Below are 20552 nucleotides of genomic sequence, written 5' to 3' on the forward strand. Positions count from 1 at the left end.
CCAATAAATCGTTGCTTCGAAAATATTTCCGAAAATGATTTTTTTAACTCACTCTTAGAAAGACCTTCAGAAAATATTCGTATACAAATTCTTCTGTATGGCAATCCATTAGAAAATCTTCTTTAAAAAATTCACGCTTATTGGTTAGGTAGTCCTAGTATAAAAAACCCACGCTTAATTAATTTTAGTGTCCTTCATGCGTATTTGTGTAACATGCTCAAAAAATAAGCTCAGAAAAAAAAAATTTAAAAATCACACAGCACATACGCCTCCTTATCCTCCACATTTTTTATTAGATTTAAAATTCAAAAGTATCTCTAAGCACTATTTAAAAAAAAGTAGATTGGAATGTCTAGAACCTCTTTTTTCTATAGAAAACTAATTTATTAAAATAAACTCATTTCCGTTCAATTAGCTAACCTTGCATGCCAAGAAGGCAGCTGGAGAAGCTTCCAAGCAGGCTTTGGAGGTGTCAAAACAGGCAGCGGGTGTGAGCAAGAATACTTTCGAAGATCTGAGTTATGTTAGCAAATCAACATTGGGAGATTTAACAAAAACTGCCAAGGAGGCTGCCAGTAAAAAGGGTCTAATAAAAATTGATGAAAAGACAGGAGCTGCAATGCAAGCCCCAACCACTGGCACCGGTCAAGTGGCAACACAAAAACAAATGACAAATTCACCCAGTAGTGGCAGTAATTTCTTTTCCAATATTGGTACGGACTTTAATGGATTGGCCTCATCGACCAGTACCATGTTTTCGGGAATGTTTGGAGGAAAAAGTAAGTCTGTCTCTACGGCTCTCTATGGGATGACTCAAATTTTTTATTTTACTTGTTTTTGCAGAAAATCAACAAAAACCTCAACAACAGCAGCAGCAACAACAATATCATCCACAGACCATGGGTCCCAAATCAAAAAGTGGTCTTGGCTTTGATCCTTTCCCTGGGCGTAAAGGTCTGGTAGAACGTACACCCTTAATAAAACATTCAGGGCCCCACAAAACTCAAGAAGAAATAACACGACAACAAAATCAGGAAAGGTCACACAGCAATGCCGAAAATCAAGCCTTCTTAAAGGATATGACCACCCAGGTATTGGCCGGTGAAGGTATTGGTTGGCTGAAAATGAATCGTTTCAAGAAACTAATGGAAGATGAATCCTACCGGACATTTGTCCTCAGTAAGCTCAACAAGACATTGGATAAAAAAATTGCTCCCGATGATCACATCGATGATATGGTAAGTTTAAAGTAGATGTGATAAGTCTTAAAATAATAATTATTATTTGATGTAAATCCTTTTCAGTGCATCTCCAAACCCGTTTGGAAGGGCATGCTGAAATGCCTACAGGCCATTACGTCTGGCCTTGAGGTAACCTTTGCCAATTTCGGTTTAGGTGGCATGGCATCGGTTTTCCAAATGATGGAAATTGCTCACACCCATTATTGGACCAAGGAGCTTAACGATGCCAGTGATATGTCATCGAGTTTGTTGTCCAGTCATGCCACCAGTCCAATGGGTAGTCGTGAAAATCTTCGATCTCCTTCAAGTCCAAATGGTTCTCATTCGGGCCTCGGCAGTGAATGGGCTTCACCGCAAGAATCACGTAAAAGTTCTACCCATACAGATCGTTCGGGCCCCACAATTCATGGTATGAGTGGCCAGAATATTGGACACAATAGGCGTCTCTCGACGGCCGATAGTCAGGATGGCCAGTCGACAACGGAAATGTTTAAAGATATGTTGGCCCAGAAACGTTCGGCGTTATTGAGTAAATTGACCTCATTTGATTCTGATGTAAGTATGAATGTGTTGAGATGTTTTTGTGTTTTTTAATCGTATCTTTTGCTGCACATCCAAAAATATATGCCATTTTTTGTTGTTGCCCATATGGCTGATTTTTCAAATGATGAGAAGTTCGAGAAAGGATTTTAGATATATATTTTCAAACATCTGAGATCTGGATTTTTATATTTAGCCAACTCATGGAACATTGAAGCGTCCAATGGCATGTATCTACAGGGCCATGATACTCCGATAACTCAGCGGTACTTCACCACATGCACTCCTTCCTTCCTCCTTTTTCTCAATGCTAGTAGTGCACATATTTAATGACAAGTTATAATTCACTTTTTTACTTTACTATTTGTACAAGCCGTTTGTTGGCTGGAAATGAATAACAATTTTAATCATTCCAAGGGTTAGGAAGTTTTCCAACACAAAATCATACCCAAGAGGTACATAACAACAAACCACAGATCAGTAAGAAAGTGAAATTGGAACGGAAAGGTGTTGCTACCATAACAAAACCTCAAAGGAAAATTCGACATCAATAAAATAATGCCCAATCCATATCTTGTGACAGAACGGTTGTTCCTTAAGCCGAACTTAAAAAAGATTTCCAAACACGTCGGTTTGTGCGCAACTCATCCAATTTGGAATACCATGTTTCGAGATGTTGTCTTCTATTTGATTTTTCCATCGAAATACTTTTCTCTTCTCTCCTTTTCTCCCGATAATTCTCCATCGCATTACGTGCTTCATATATAGCAGAAGCTATTGTTTTCAGCACTGGTATTGTTAATTTTCTGAAACATATTTTTTCTTGATTTTAATATCAAGTTCAACAATGCAAGCCAACCTCTTTAGGTCTTCTAATTTTGACTGCATGTTGAATGTCATGTGATTCATTCGCATAATCATCGAGTTGTGATTCATTCGCATAATCTTCGAGTTCTAGTCACAATTTTCCGGAAATTTCACAACAATGACTTTGATGGTGTGAAAGTTTTCCCTAAGTCTATGAAAAGTATATTCTACATATTGTAATAGAAGAGATATATATCATCTGCATAATCTAAGACTTCGAGCTGTCATGAAAGACTTCATATCGGAATAGCCTCTTCTCTGAGAGCAGACTTCATTCATTATTTAATCTAGTACAGTACAGTAGGGGCAAAAGAGTTGAAAATAATAGAAAGTTCTGCATCTTGGTACATCGATCTTATTATGGGATTTATGTTGTTGTTGTTGTTCAATTTGCCTGGACTTGATTGATCTGCTGCAGCCTGTTCTAGGTGACTGTTCTGCCATCTACCGTTGCCTAGGAACAATGTCTCCTTCAATTTTGTGCAGTGTTGTATTCAATTAATTCTCCATTTCTCGATTTAAATTGAGATAGTCACATATGAACCTCCTCGAACTTCTCATCATTGAAAATTATATCCCGCCATTATTTGATGTCATAAACTGCAGTTCTCCCCCATATTAATAGCGTTGATAGATTTAAAACAAAGATACTAGGTCATTCATCTGTAAATACATATGTATGTCTGTATATCGTCCATAGCCCCCGTTCCCCATTTTTCACAATCATCCTATATTTATTTATTGTTGTCGTTGTTGTAAACAGCTTTTTAATAATTCATACTAAATAATAGTTCAACTTAAATAATTACTTAATTATCAAATGTCTCGAAACAAATTAGCAATCAAATATTTTTCACAACAACAAATATTATAGCTCGATCCAAATAAAAAGAAAATAACCAAAAATTAGTTTGATGTTAATAAAAAACATGTTCAACATTATTCCATAACATAATCGTAGAACATTAGCTTAGAAATATGAAACTATTTGTGCTTTCTTAACATTTGATGCGATTTCACAAACCCCCAACTTCCCACCTTCCTTATAAAAATTCCTAGGCGGCTGGTTCTACGGGTGCCCTTTCGGTTGTCAGTGACCTCTTGCCTGTGGGTAGTTTGAATGTTCGCATGCCATCCAGTTGTCGTTCAACTGTTTCAGATACCGAATATGAAAATGTAAGTAAACGAAATGAAAAGTCGCGATGTTAAAATAACATCTGAGAGAGAGGTCCTTCAGAGCTGATTCCCATTGGACTTTTGCACCAAATATTTTCCGCTTTTATTTGCGTTTTTATATTATGAAATCTATGATATATTTGTTAATTATTTTTAGACAACAACTTCAAAGGATTCTAAACGTAGTTCAGGCAATATGTGGACTGGAAAATCCACACTGAGTGCTGGTTTTCGATATACAGGTGGTCATTTAATAAATACCTCTTCATCACCATCACCCGATAGTCCTCGAGTATATTTGTTTGAGGGTCTATTGGGTAAAGATCGTTCGAATTTGTGGAATCAAATGCAATTTTGGGAAGACGCCTTCCTGGATGCTGTCAGCCAGGAACGTGATATGATTGGAATGGATCAGGTAAATTTGTAATAAATTTTTAAATAGCAGTAATAATAATAAAATACATTATTTCAGGGCCCAATTGAAATGATGGAACGTTATAAGGCCCTCAGTGATTCGGAGCGTAAACGCTTGGAACATGATGAAGATCGTCTGCTATCGACGATGCTTTATAATCTGACAGCAATATTGGTTATGTTGAATGTGAATAAAGAAGAAATACGCCGTAAAATCCGTCGGCTATTGGGTAAATCTCATATTGGTTTGGTCTATGCTCAAGAAGTTCACAATGTTGTGGATCAAATAAATAATTTGGTAAGTAGTTTTCATATTTAAAAAAATTCAAACCAGGATAGTTAAAAATATGTTTAAAAAAAATACGTACCTAGAAAATTTTTGAAAGAAATGAACAGAACACATGTCAGATTCTATGATAGGGTAAATATGGGCATCCCGTTAAAATGGTGTCATATTACATCTCAGTTCCGACAATGGCTGTTGGATGGCGCTACGTATTTGTAGCGTAGACACGAACTATCAGTGGTTAATTGTTTGAACTAAGAAGTACTATGACACCATTGTAACCGAATGCCAACAATTACCCTACTAATGATCACTAAGTGTTTAGGCCATTTAAATAACTAAAAAATATAAATAGGGTTAATATGGGAAAATTATTGAAATAAATTAAAAGAACACATGCCAGGTTGAAATGGTAGGGTAAAGGTGGGCACCTCGATAAAATGGTGTCAAATTACCTCTCAGTTCGACAATGGCCCTTAGATGTCGCCATGCGTTTGTAGCGTAGACACGAACGATCAGTGGTTAATTGTCTGAACTAAGAAGTGTTATGTCACAATTTTAACCGAATGCCAATAATTACCTACTAATGATCACTAAGCAACGAGGGTGGGGTAAAGGGGCCTTTGACTAATTTAAGAATGCAATAGGGTAAATATGGGCATTCAGCAATTAGTAATTATGAGTATGAAATAAGTTGTGTGGTTATGATATTAGGGTTTTTATTCCTCAATTTAAAAGCCTTTAAATATATATTTTTTCAATCAAACACACATAGCTATGTGCTCTTCGAAGTCTAATTCATTTTTGTTTAAATATTTCTTATATTTTTGTTTTACTTTTAGAATGGCAATGACATCGATTTGAAACCATTGGGATCACGATTATTACATCGTCAAAGTTTCACGGTTCACCAAGGTGTAGATGCCTCTGGCCCATTACGTTTTATGGAAGTTCGAGACGATGGTCTGGTATTGCGGTCAGTGGATGGTACCATTGTCGAACGGTGGTGGTATGAACGTCTGGTGAATATGACATATTCACCAAAAACAAAACTCTTATGTCTGTGGCGACGTAATGGTGGACAGACACAGCTGCACAAATACTATACACGAAAGGTGGGTCGGGACGAGGATTAATGCGAATCCGTAATTAAAATTGTATTTTTCAATTTCAGTGCAAAGAATTGTACAACTGCATCAAAGAAGCCATGGAACGTGGTGGTACACCCACCAATGTTCCGGAGTTGGGCGGTGAATTTCCCGTCCAAGACATGAATACGGGCGAGGGTGGCCTGTTACAAGTGTGCCTTGAAGGTGTTGGTTTGTTATTTGCCAACAGCAAGGTAAGTGGCGAGCGATTGAATTTTTTGCCAATCTATTTTTTAACTTCCATATTTGCTTTTGTATTTTCTGTATTTATCAAAAAGAAAAAATTGAAAATATCAAATTTTTTAAGTTAATTCCTTCCTTTTTCTTGTAATAATTATTAAAACAACAACCGAAAAATATGAAATATTTTTCTTTTTTTTTGTCTCTCATTGTAAACAAAAACAAAATTCCAAAAAATATCAAATTATTAATATTTCATATTAATGAACGTTGTCCGTTCTCGTCCTTAATGGGAAGGTGAAATTTATGTTTTTTTTTTATATTTTCTACTTTTAAGTTTTTCGAACATTTTTAAGTTTATAATTTCATGATAAAAATCATGTCTATTCAAATTGTAAAAAAGAAAACTATATAACTCGTGTTTTTTGTATTAACTTAACAAGTCCTTAATTTTTTTTTAATTCTATTATTTGTATTTTGTTTTTGTTATTAGTTAATGTTATAAGAAATAATTCACGATTTTCTTTTTGTTTTGTTTAAATTAAACATTTTCGCCGTTGGAAAATGTTATTCAATTGTTAATGACAAAAGCAAGGACCTTCTCAACTTTTTTTCTTCCAATTCTAAAAATATTCGTATAGACGTTTTTGTTGTCACTTTCATACTTTAACAATTATTTAGTGTATTTCTTCTTTTTGATATTCATTCAAATCATTGCAATTTAATTTTTATTTTAACAAGAGGTTTAATTGGACCATTATTAATAACAATAATTTTAGATACACTTTTCTAAATAATTCGCATTTAATGGTATACAAGTCATTCACGATCGATCAGAAAATATTTGTTTGAAGATATATGTGGACATTTTATTGGAAATAATTTTGTTATTTATCAGAAATGCATAATACTGAAAATTGAGAGGCCCATTTTTATGGCGACTATATCATGTTTTTTGCACTCCAATAAACCGGTATGCCAAATTACAGACAAGGAAATCCTTGATATTGTCGATGAGAAACATGGACCCTTAGTATTTTTTTCTGAAAAGATATAAAACCTCACAAATGCCAAATGGGTGAAACATTTATAAGGGAACTATGCAAATTTTATATGGACACATATCGACACTTTTCATTTTCCAAATTCCCGGAGTGGCAAATTACAGGCACTTCGGTTAGAAAGTGCTGACTGTACATTTATATAGGGACTATTTCAAAACATGGCACCCTCGAAGAGATCGAAATGTCAAATGTGGAATGGATGTGGGTTTCTTCAACGGTATTTTTTACCCTTCAAGAACCTAGAATGCGAAATCATTGTTACTTTGGTTGGAAACAGCTACAAAACCCTCACAAATACCGACAGTGGAGTGAAACCTTTTGTATAAAGCTATGTCAAAATATGGACCTATATCGAAAATTGTTTGCATAAATGTTTATCGCCCTCAAAAAACCCGGAGTCCCAAATTACAGTTAGACATTTACATATATATCCTTGAATAGATCGAAATGTCAAATTATGGATGGAAAAATATGTCATTTATGAAATTTAAAATACCGATAATTGGGTGATAACTTTCTATGTAGCCCATGTCAAACATGAACCTATCAGCCTCAAACCGAAATGGTTAAATATCCACTCCCTTAAATCCCTCAAAATATATTCCTTAAATTTATAGATACAAAAGTCATTCGGAAAAAATATTCTAAAAATCCTAACGCCTTAATAGCCACCCTTATTGGTCCTTCAAAAAGTATTATTTAACAAACCCATTAGTTTGACAGCACTTTAGAAAAAAATCAAAAGAAGAACGTCTTTTAAATAGTTAATAAATGTCCATCCGATAATATAAATAAAAAAAATTCACGCTAATTTGCAGATACTTCAGGAAAAAATACTAAAAATCTGAATAATGTTTAGAAAAGAAGGAAAACATCCAATATATCTTTGGAAAAAAATGTAAAGAACAATTTTAGTTCCTAAGAAAAATTCGTTAAAAAGTTCATGCTTGGTCTTATAATCATTTGGAAAATGTCAGTTAAGACTGTATCCAATTAAACCTCGAAAAATGAAAGCATTTTATCACATTTTTTTTAATTTAATTTCAATGCATTATTAACATATATATAATATTTTGTTTTTTAAATCATGTCACATAGTCATACATCATAGCGATATTAATTTTTTTTAAATATCACCATAGAAGTCACGCATTTTTTAACATTTTTAGCTTCATAGACATCTTAGACATATCACTCACAAACACATATACCCCATAAATACAAGCAATCATATCTACATTTCATATCATCCCAAAATTTTTATTTCAATTTTTTGCCTTTAAAAAACAGAAACAAAAAACTACAAAATGAAATAAAACTCACAAATGAATTTTGTTAACACTTCAAATAAAAATTACAACAAAACCCAACAAAAATATGCTGCTAGTGAATGTACTGAATGCTAAAAATGCATTTTTTATTCTTCTTCTTATTAAAAAAATATTTAACAACATTTTTTTTAAATAATTGTGTTGAGAAAACAAAGCAAACAAATCAAATTCTTAAGAAGAAAAAAAAACAATAAAAATAAATAATTTTTTAAAAATTATTTTATTCACACTCTTAATAAGCTTTTTCTGTTCTTTTGTTATTTTATTTATTTACTTTTATGATGTAAAACTTTTGCGAAATATGTCCAAAAAAATATATTCTATAATAAATTCAATAAAAAGCGAAATAAAAGCTTTACATTTTTCGTATAAATATATATTTTAATAATTTACTTATTGTAAATTTTCGATGTGTACTCTTCGGTATTCATTTATTTGATTTTTTGTTTGTTTTTAATTTCAAAACTCAATTCTCATCCAAAAATAAAATGAAACGAATCTAATGTGTACGTGATGAGTGGTATTATAATAGAATTAATTACTGTTAGGATTATACTATTATTCTGAAAATTTGTTTATGATATTATGAAGAGGTTTATATATAAATGCCACACAAAATTGTAATCCTAAGTGTCTTTTCATGCCTTCAATACGATATTATATCACTATTAAATTTTTTGTCGGTGTAAATATATGCACACTTACCAGTTAATATATGAAAAGGAAGGTCGAATAGGAAATGTAATATTTTACCTTTAATTTTCATTTTACGAGGAAGCATGTAATCAGAATTTATTACTTACTTAGTTGGCTTGTGGCAGAACGGTTGTTCCATAAATACTTCTAAGCGCGTTAATCTTGTGCGCATAACCTCCAATTGGAAATACCATGCTCCGAGTTGTTGTCTTCTACTTGATCTTTCCATCTAATTATTGGCTCGCTTTTATATGCCTTTTGAGCTGGCGCATTCTCCTTCATTTGGCCTAGCCAACGTGGTCGCTGCAGCTCGATACGACTGACTATATCGAAGACGGCGAATATATATTTTGTAAAGCTCGTGATTCATTCGACGCCAATATTCACCGTCGACGCAGACCGGCCCGTAGTTCTTTCGGAGAATTTTTCTCTCAAACACTCCAAGAGCTGCCCCATCTGCTTGAGCAAGTACTCATAACAGCACGGGTAGTATCAGCTTCTTGTAGAGTGTGCGTTTGGTCAGGCGGGAGGTGGCCTTGTTTCTAAAGTGCTTACTTAGACCATAGTAGCATCTGTTGGCCAACACGTTCCTTTTCCCAATTTCAAAACTGATGTCATTAGTTTTATTTATGGCGGTACCGAGGTATATAAAATCTTTGATTGCCTTTAAGCTGTAGTTCTCAAGATCCACAGTTGGTCCGAGTCAAATGAATACCATCAGCTTGGTAACATGTGTTATTTGGTGTACATAGTGCCATTTCTGTTCACCTCTGCGTTTTTAAGACCTTTTCCAGCAGGATGTTAAAAAGATCACACAACAAACTGTCACTGTGTCTGAACCCGCGTTCGGTATTGAAGGGCTCCGATAGGTCCTTTCCGAATTTAACTGCTGACCTTGTACCATTTAAAGTTATCCTGCATAGCCGTATTAATTTTGCAGTAATACCAAACGAAGACATGTTTTTGATCACCTCTGAGCGAATTGGGCGGTCGAATGCGGCTTTGTAGTCGACGAATAGGTGGAATGTGTAGATGTGTTTTTCGTAGGTCTTTATCAGGATTAGGCGCAGTGTGAAAATCTGGTCTATAGTGGATATTATAGGACCATACCGCATTGGTATGTCATTGACCTTTGGCTTCAGTCGTTCACACAACACGCTGGATAGCACTTTGTATGCGATGGGAAGGAGACTAATTCCTGTATAGTTGGCACATACCGTTTTGTCTCCTTTTTTGTGCACGGGACACAGGATGCTGAGGTTCCAATTATTGGACATGCATTCATCTAGCCAAATTGTACTAATCAGCTGGTGCATGCTCCTGACCACCGATCTTGAATTGTTCGGTTGTGTAATGCATCGGCACCTTCTCGAACCTCATCTTGGCTACGTTGTATACAATCTATACTGTCATATATTATTGGTTCTGCGGTATCTTCTTCTTCTCGGTGACTATATGATACCAGAAGCTTTGCAAACTGCTCCTTCCCGATTCTCAACACGATGTTTGTATCTGTCACCAGGTTTCCTTCTTCATTCCATCAGAAGGATGTACCCGCACCAAAGCCTTCGGATTGGTGTTTTATTCGTTGGTAAAATTTCCGGACTTCATTCTGACTCCTGTACATCTCGATTCACTCACGCTCAAGTTTTTCTTGTTCTTTCTTCTTTTTCTGATAGTACGTTTCTCGTCTCTCCCTTTCACCCGATAATTCTCTCTTCCATTGCGTTTTGCTACTGTTTGCAGGGTGCCCTACACGCTGCATTTTCCAACTCAGTAGCATTACGACACTCCTGATTGTACCACGGGTTTCTTGATGGTGGTTTTTTTTTACCCAAGTGTTGTTTTTGCTGCAGTTTATAGGCAGTGGACAATTCTTTGCCATTGTGTTTCTATATTATTATCGGGACAAGGTGGGTAAGTTGAGCGGAGTAATCACACCTCGTATCGATCGAACGTCAAAAAACAGGATAAATGCTGTGGGGTTTTTAGATCGCACCTTTGCTTCTACATTAAGAAGAGTACGAACCTTGGCTGCCACAAGGTTTTGATCTGAATCGATATTATCGATCGAACGTCTAAAGCACTGGATGAATGCCTTCCGTTTATCACAGCATGATCAATTTGATTTCTCGTTGCCTGATTAGGAGAAATCCAGGTGGTCTTGTGTATATCGAGATGCTTGAATCTGGTGCTAATAACTACAATGTTTTTTGCTGCCGCGAAGTAAATCAACCTCTTGCCGTTATCAAAAGTTTCTTCATAGAGGCAAACATTTTCCAACGGTGGGGCCAAAAATATTTTCCCTTCCGATTTTTGCATTAAAATCTCCTAGCAGAATATTAATGTCATGGCCAGGACAGCGGTCATATGCAGTTTCTAGGCGCTCGTAAAAAATGTGCAAATAAGACTGATGTAGAAGAACTTCGCTTTAATGCGGATTATAGCAATTTGCTCATCTACTGGAGTGAATCTGGAGACGAGGACTTTTATTCTCCCGTCACCCATAAATCATCAGAATTACTTACGCATGTCCCATTCCATCGCATTTCCTGTAAGGCAATTATATCGGCTTTGTACCTCTTGAGTTCATCCGCAAAAGGAAAACTGTTCATGTTCTGTATAACGTGCGCACATTCCAAGTACAGATTCGCAGAATATTGAGGGGTTTGGTTTTCTTTTTCGTAGCTTTATCATAGTATTGGTTTTTCCATAGTATTGAGATGAAAGAGCTACCATGATAAGCCTGGGCTTTGTCATATCATAGCCAATCAAAGCTTTGCTTTGTATCTCTCATCCCCTGCGTCAGTTCTTCACAGTGTACCATTTTGTCGCAGGTATATTTCTTAACTTGAAATTTTCAAAAAATAAATAAACGAATTGTTTGCACTGATATCGTGGAAGTTTTAAACAATGCCGTCACCGAAACACTTACCCATTCCTTAGACACGTTTCAAGTTGACTAGAAACAAAATAGGAAGATAGTAGTATAAATAGAATTTAATTACATGGAAGTCATTCTGGACAGGAAAATGATATCCAAATGACTCTTTAATAGTAGGCAAAAAAGTCGGTTATCATAAGACCAAAACGCTCCGGAATGACAGTCGTTCCATCGTCTTTTTCGAAGAAGTAAACTCCAATCACTCCTTCTTTTGAAGCTCATATTTTGGATTCTGATTAAATCGATCTTCTACATATAATTAACTTCCAACTAACATAATCATGAAACCAATTTTGTGTTGATAACTGATAAATGAACCTATAACTTCTTCATAATAATCAAGATAGGTCTGTTCTCATATTTATTTTTACTACGCTCAGAATATTTCAATTATATTCATATATTATTTTTTATTTCGTGAAATAAATATTTATTATGCCTTTATATGTGTTTTGATTTATTTTCAATAGGTTACATATTTATTTTGTAATATTTTTTTATTTGATTTCTTTTACGAACACAATCATTTAACTTCAATTAACGATCTTTTGTAAATATATTTAACTTTCTACCCTCCCCACCCAACAAAAAAATATGTTTATTCTCTTTTTTAAATAAAACCAAAAACAAAAAAAAAAAAAAATATTTGTAACACCTTAAATTGCATATTTTTTTCTTACTCCCCTATGAAAAATATTTATTTTTTTTCAATAAATAGTTTACGTTTCTTTTTTTTTCTTAAATGTTCAACAAAATAAACTAAAAATCGAAAAAATATATACAAAACTTTTGGTTTAAATATTTTCCGTCTATTTTCTTCTAAACACTAACCACCAAAAACAACAACAACAAACAGCCTACAGACAGTAAAAAAAGAACATGTTATAGAACAATATAAATTTCATTATTCCTATTTTTTAAAATATCAGTGTGACAGTCAGCTTTTTTAAACTAAAATTCAATGTTTTTAAATATTTCCAAAACAAAACAAGAATTCTTCTTCAAATTTGCAAAACAAACAATAACAATGAAAATGTGTTTAAGTTCCTCTTTTTTTCTAAATTGGTATCTTTTGAGATGGTCCTTGTTGTACATTCGCTATTTAAAACAAATAAAAATAAGTTTTTTTTTTTCAAAAAATAAAAAAAAATCATTTTATTTGACATTTCATTTACATTTGCAGCTTTTGTAATGGTTTGGAGTTATTATTTTTTTTATTTTTTGTGAATTTTTGTGTTTAATTTAATTTGCATATCTTCTAAAAATTAACAAAAATCAGTCTTAAAATTTGGTTAATTTAATTATTAATTGTTTTCTCCTTGTTTTTCTATTTCTTTTTCTTTTGTATTCTCCATTGATTTTTCTGTCGTACAAAAAAAATTGAACGTTAAATTGCAACAACATCAAAAATATTGTAAACGACTCAATATTTGTGCGGATCCATTATTCCCAACATAAAATTGTTTGTCATCTGAAATTACCATCTTCGGTTGGGTTTCCTCTATTTCTACGCCTTGTTCCTTGTTTGAACATTTGTATTTTTTTATAAATTCAAAATTTCAACATTCATGGAAAATGATATATAAACAAAAAAATCTTCTCTTCTTCTTTTCTCTGAACTTCCACAACCAAAAAAAAAAAACAACAACAAAACCAAAAATATCGTAATCATCACAAATCCACAAAAAGGACTTTGAGGTATTAATTTTTTTACAACAATTCAAATATTTTGTTAAGAAAATTAAAAAATAATTAAATTAATAAACAAAACATAAATCCTAAAAAACAACAACCTTAAGTTTTGTTATATTTATAATTGTGTTTAAGCATACTCGTTATAATTTAGTTTTATAAAAAAAATCCCCCACAACCTTAAAAAACTAAAAACTATTCTAACCTAAGTTGTGTTATCTTTTTGTTTCTTTGAAAAATAAAATTGTAGTTGATTAAAAAACAAAAGTAATGCGCTTTTATTTTTAATTTTTCCTGGTCTGAAAATTACATTTCCCTCTCCTATTTTGGTTTCATTAATTTTGTTATTATTTATATACTATTGCATAATGATCTGATATTTAATGAAAATTAAAAATAAAACAACAACAATTAATTAACCAAATATTCTGTTAGTTACTGTTCTTTACCAAAAAAAAAAAAAAATGTATTTCCTGTAACTGTACTTAAGTTATTTACCATGAAAAACAATTTGCAAAAAAAATCCTTTCATTTGTTTTTTTTTATTTTTATTAGTTCTTGTCTTTCTATCGAAGTTGTTGCGTTAATTATTTGTGAAGTTTTAGGGCTAAACGTTAAAAAACACTTAACTCACACCAAGAAGAAACCAATCTTTACAGCATCTACCAAATGTTACAACAATTCATGTTAACCACCACCAACCAACAAAGCCAAGTTTTTCCAAAGCCAAAAAATTAGTAGCCACTCGCCAATACCACGACCACCACCACTCACCACCGCCACACATGTTACACAACAACAAATAAATATCACGCCATCACTTTTTTCAATTTTTATTTCTAATTTTTAAGTTTTTTTTTTTTGTTTTTATTTTAAAATGTTTCTAAGTGTAGCCTTAAATGTGTGTGTATATATATTTGAATGTATGTTAAGCCCATGGACCCATATTTTCGTATTTTCTAATATTATATATTTTCTAATTTTTCGTATGAAATTTGCAGAGCCATGCAGATTCCATTATATTATAATAGGGTTACCATAGTCAGAGTCGAAATATAGTATAGTGCCCAAAAAATATTCTAAATTAGGTCTTCGAAATTTATGTCAAAATTGATTATTTTTCGTAGTTAGATTAATAGAGATTCTGAAATACATTCATTGGAATAGAAAAATGTGCTCAAACTTTCCAAAATATCGAGATACATGGAGATACCGGACCAAAAATTTTAGCACCTTTATTTACTAGATTTCTAATTATATGGATATATGGTGGTATCGAAACCGATTTTATTATTTGAATATCCGGTTTTTCCTCCAAATTTGTTTTTTTGCGCATATTTTAGTAAATAATTCAGACGAATTTGACAGTTCAACATAATAACTAATTTTTACTGAATATATTGAAACACATACAAATAGGGTTAGGAAGCATGGATCTTTGAAGACGCCATGGATCTTTTGACGTCTTTGAGGACGCCACCCAAGATCATATGGGCAATATTTTTTTGAATATATATATGGGCAATATTGCCAATTTTTTTACATAGCTGAAGCGGAGGTTCACCCCTTTATAACTCGGGAATTACTTAAGTATATGAAAAAAAGTGAATAGTTTTGGGTCAATTGATCTGTCGTTGCAAACTGTTCATGATATTAACCTCCAAACTTTATTTTGGTGGAAGCTGTGTCTAATTTAACGTAAACAAATGTGTAAAAACAGGTTGAGGTGAACCAGTTTTTTATGTTCTCTATCGATTTGTGATTAAGCCACTCATTTCACTGTGTTCGTGTCAAAGTAAAACTAGAAGCCAACAAAATGGGGACTAAGCCCCTTATGTATCATTTTTCAAAATTTTAACTGCATCTACCTTTAAATGATGCTGACATTTTGAAGCTCTATTTTGAGTGTTTTTTTTTTAATTTTACTTCTAGCTTTAATATGCAAACAGGAATATATAAAAATCGATTATTGTAGTCGCGAATCTGCGCAATCTGATATGTATTTTGTGTATGTAGTATGCACAGCTTCAGAGTAATACTCATCCGAAGGTGCGAATATTGTGCGATCAAATTTCTACAAAACCTATTTTTTGTGCCAAATTGTTAGATCTGTCAACTGAATGTTATGGATACCCGCGATCAATAAGGCTTTTTTACGTTTCGGATGATATAAAATCTTCTTCGTGAAAATTCGTCTAGTAGAGACGACCTGGCCTTCCAAAAACACGAAATTTGGCAAAAAAATGTTTTTGAAAATATCGCGGATTTATTTGCGTTTTTGTGGATCATTTCCGCTTCAATAAATGCCCTCATACGGATTTTGATCTTTTCCGAAAAGAGAACTTTAAAAATTTCAGCCGAAAGAGCGATGTACCCAATTTATCTCAAAAAAAGTGTGAGCTGGCACATCCATGGTTCTTAATGATCACATTGAAATCGGTGTAGATCGATGTATTTTTTTAGGGTGCACACCGAAATCGAATGCGCGTTAATAGCATATGGAGTTTTCGGAAATTGTTCGCGTTTTACGAGTTTTTGGGCACTTCAATGTTCAAATGGGGACATCTCATCTTAACCGTCAAATGAAATTTCGCAAAATATATATGGATTGGAAGATAAACTTCAGTACTTCCTGGAAGCCGCATGCGCATCAAATAATTTTGAGAATTAGGTGATTTAGACGCAATTTAAATTATTATTTTATTTTAAGATATATTCCTATTTATAGAACCCTAAGATTTATCGGAAGGGTCTTGATATAATCCGCAAGGCGTATACTTATACACAAAAAGTGATTATTATATATGTCAATTTTTCAGCGAAATTTTTTTCTGAATTAAAAAATAAATAATTTGTACAGAATTAAAAAATAAATATGATGACATTATTTTTTCGAACCAAAAACAAATATTTTTTCTCAATATCTTGTTTTGTAGTCGCTGTAATTTACAAACCGCTACACGGACTTGTGTGATTTTGATATCATTTGATTCATCATGGTGTTTAGATTATGTTGATATTTTTAAATTGATTTTGTAATTTCCTATATTTTTTTATTTTTCTCATATTTCGCGAAGATGTGCAACTTTATCGCGATTATTATAATATATTCATATTCTTATTTTATGGAGGAAGATATATATCAACGTTTTTGGTCAATATAATAAACGGCGTAATTTTAAGATTTTTTCTTATGCCCAAAATTAAAACCTCGATAACTTTTGCACTCATCAACCAAAAATTTGATCGCGAACGGTTTCGGAGTCGGAACATTTTTCTCTATATGTGTACCAAAAATCATTGATGTACCACAAAAACAAAAAAGCAGATTTTTTGAAAATGGAATAATAAAAAATTGGCAATATTGCCCATATATATATATTACTGCAATGCAATGGCTACAAATCAATATATAAAGCTATCTCTCCATGTATAATAGGATTTCCAGCAAACAAATGAACACGCATTATATTCGAAAGTTGACCTATGACGAATTTTTCCTTCTGCGGTTTTCTTATACCCCCAATATGAAAATATTTTCGGGAGGTATCGCATAAAAAGATAACTGTGGTGCACATCAACAAATATGAGTGCTTGAGGGGGTCTTCCGGAGGCCTATCAGGGGAAAAAAATATTTTTTTGTTTAATTTCAAGTGAAAATATTGAAAACTCTAGGTGATGTAGCCGATTTATTAGACTCAAACAACGACAAGAGAGCTTCTAAAACATTATAGGAACACCACCCATTGGAATTTTGATTTTCTATTAAATTCGAACCTACACTAACCTACTGGTATTTGGTTGTGTCAGTGTTAATACGGTTCCAAATTTTAGCAGGTTGTTCCATAATATCGTATGGCCTAGGATAAATCCAATCGGTGAATATCTTCCTTATTTTAGAATGTTTCTGTCATGGTACAATAGAAAAGGGTAGGATTACTTGACAAAAATAATAAAAAATATAGTCTTGTGTAATGCCTTATAGTCTCATATTTACATATAAACATATTCAACAGGTTGTATTGTTTATTTAGTATACTTTTACAATTTTATTAAATAAATAAAACATCGCGGAAGATGAATGGAATGTCAAGTTTTTTTCACAATGTGAACTTGCAAATATGATTATAATAATAATTCTTCCCAATACTCCGAAATATTTTCCTTTGAGTGCTGTAATGTTGAATTTTAATTATAACTGAATTTGAAAATATCTCAAAAGAAAAATACCATCAACTTAACTTTCCTATTGTTATTGTACCATGGTTTAAATTATCGAAAATCATGCCCACCGAGCAAAAATTAAATTATTTTAATTCATTTTCCTATCCTCTAAGTCTTCAAGTACTCATATCGAAAGTTTTAAGTCATGTGGGTGCCCTTAAGGCAATGCCTTAAACGAGAGAGAATATTCTTTTATATAAAACATTTTTGGGCTTCTATATTTCAATACTTAAATATAGTTTATAAATTTGTTTGGAATCAGGCTTGTAAGGCTTAACTTTGAGTTCAATTCCCGTTGAGCATATTATACTTTATTTTCACAATTACTAGATTCTGGTGGAAAATTGTATAACGTATTATTCTATCAGTTTATATTATTTATCAATTTCCACATTTAATTTTTAGTTTTATATAAACATTTTAAACAAACAACAATAAATACAACACCTGGCTAAAACGACTACCAAAACAGTAATAACACTAATAAAATATCTTACCTTATATTTAGTTTTTTAGTTTGCTTGTGTAGTTGAATTTGGTTGTCTAAAAATATATAAAAACAAACAGAAAAAATATATTATACACAAAGTAAAAAAATTCTTCCAAAAAAAAAAAAAAACAAAAAAAATCAAACTCAAAAGCGAAACTAAAAAATTATTTTCATAAAAAAAGTTTTTGAAAAAAATATAACCCTGTAAAAAGCGGTAATTGAGAAAATTACTCAAAAGATAGAAATATATAAAATCAGGTTATAGTAAATAAATCATGGTATTTAATAGAGTTATCTCGTTCTGGAACGATTTATTTTCAATGGAACTATTCTGCAAAAGGAGCGATCGGAACTAGGTCCGGTTCATCCATTCATCTAGTACTTTTTGATAAAATCGTCCGTTTGTAGCCTCGAGCATTTCAAAAATAGTAGTCAGTCGACAAATTTTAACAAGAAATGTTATTCTTAAATCAAATGTAAATAAAATGTTAAATGTTATTTTTAAAAAAAAGTAGGCATTCCTGTTTACCATTTTTACTCGGCCAAATTTCTCGAGTAAAAAGTTTACAAAGAGAACGCCATTTTGTTTTGTGCTCTCTTAAATTTGATTCAATATTTTGTGGGTTCAGAAAATTACTTAATTTGGATTAGAAAATTCCAATTGTAATTCATTACAATTATTTTATTATTCGAGTCATTCATCTGAATTTCAAAATATTTCAATTGGTGTTCGACGTTTGTAATTCAAACGTTTCGTTTGTCATTCAAATTATTCTACTTGTAACTCAAAATATTTCTTTGAAATTCGAATGTTTCCCTTTGAAATTCAAAATATATACATGAAACAATTTGGATTACAAATGAAATCATTTGAATTTAAAATAGAATATTTTAGAATATGAATTACAATTGGAATTTCTACTGAAATGTTTTGAATTTCAAATTTTAAAATTACTACAGAAATGTTTTGAATAAAATTCAATGAAACAGGTGCCATAGCTTAGCTAGCAATAAATTTATTAGTTAGCAATAAATTTATAGATGGTATTAGATCTATAAAACACATATGAACAATTCAAAAACATGAGAAGGCCCATTAGCACAGGACACATCTACGGTCATATATTGGTCGAATTTATACAAAATGATTTATCTGTTTGTATAGGATTTTTATATAGCCTAATATATACAAATCCTATACAAACAGATCAATAGAAAAACTAAAAATAATAATAAAACAGAAAAGTAGAGAAGTTCAATTGTCAGCACGGTTATATATCAGTGTGAGGCAACTAAAAAAAATCAATTACAATTTTCCTATTCCCATATTATTATTGCAAAGAACATCGATAAGATATATCGAATATAAACACTCAATCATACCAAGAACTGAAACATATTTATTTATTTCCTTACACACAATACATCAGTTCATTGTTGGAGATAGTCACATCTAAAAAGGATCTTTAATTCCTACATTTTTCTGCAAAGCGAAAATGGTTAATCCTGTTGGGATTAGAATCTTTCAAGAGAGTGACATATCTACACCAATGCCAATACACATACCCAACACCTGGTGTTCTTCAACGTATTTGCCCTCTATAAACCCCCCTTCTAATCCCCGGCGGCTGTGTATTTTTTTTCAGTTTATTGTTGTTGGCTTAAACAGAATTCACAAAACAAATCTGAATAAGTTTAAATTATAAAAAAAAATTAGCGCTGATTTTCATCACCTGCAAAACACCAAAATCACAAATCCCTATAAACAAAAGAAAGATTTTCGTTGTTTCATACGGCTGATATTGAATTTTATATAAAAACCGAAAACAAATTATAAGAATTAATTTTTCTTTTAAGTTTCCTGTAATTTTCTTTAAATGACCATCTCACAAGTGCTAATTAGAATTTTTATGTTTATTTATTTTTGTAAAAGTTTTTAGTACAAATAATAAACTAAAAAAGATTGAATTAAAATAAAAAACGAATACAAAAACACTTTTAACTCATAATTTGCTTGCTTTGCATTTTTGAAAAATATTTGTATGCTATTTGCTATTATTATTATTTTTTTTAATTTCATTGAATTGGCTTTGCTTTTTAGAAAAAAATCCCTAACACAACACCACTAATTATGCGTATCTATATCTAGCTTAGCTGTCTAAGTAAAAAGAGCTTTTTATGTTTAACTGCTATCTGTAATTTGATTTTCATTTGATTCCACTTTTATTAATAAATTCGAACACTGCTTTTATTTATCTG

The 20552-nt window shown here is 32.1% G+C and overlaps 1 protein-coding gene across 1 annotated transcript in view; it reads left to right on the forward strand.

The window, feature by feature from the left end:
• LOC133332300 (MAP kinase-activating death domain protein) overlaps positions 1-20552 on the forward strand; it is a 42612-nt gene that overhangs the window by 13787 nt on the left and 8273 nt on the right. The window contains exons 12-19 of the mRNA XM_061540703.1: positions 416-779; positions 844-1238; positions 1305-1796; positions 3708-3824; positions 3982-4239; positions 4297-4536; positions 5367-5639; positions 5699-5866. Coding sequence (XP_061396687.1) covers positions 416-779; positions 844-1238; positions 1305-1796; positions 3708-3824; positions 3982-4239; positions 4297-4536; positions 5367-5639; positions 5699-5866 — 2307 coding nt within the window. The remainder of the gene's footprint in view (positions 1-415; positions 780-843; positions 1239-1304; positions 1797-3707; positions 3825-3981; positions 4240-4296; positions 4537-5366; positions 5640-5698; positions 5867-20552) is intronic.

This window comes from Musca vetustissima, unplaced genomic scaffold (genome assembly GCF_032173495.1).
Source record: "Musca vetustissima isolate MV318-11 ecotype Yass unplaced genomic scaffold, APGP_CSIRO_Mvet_v1 utg5888, whole genome shotgun sequence".
NCBI classification, from domain to species: domain Eukaryota; kingdom Metazoa; phylum Arthropoda; class Insecta; order Diptera; family Muscidae; genus Musca; species Musca vetustissima.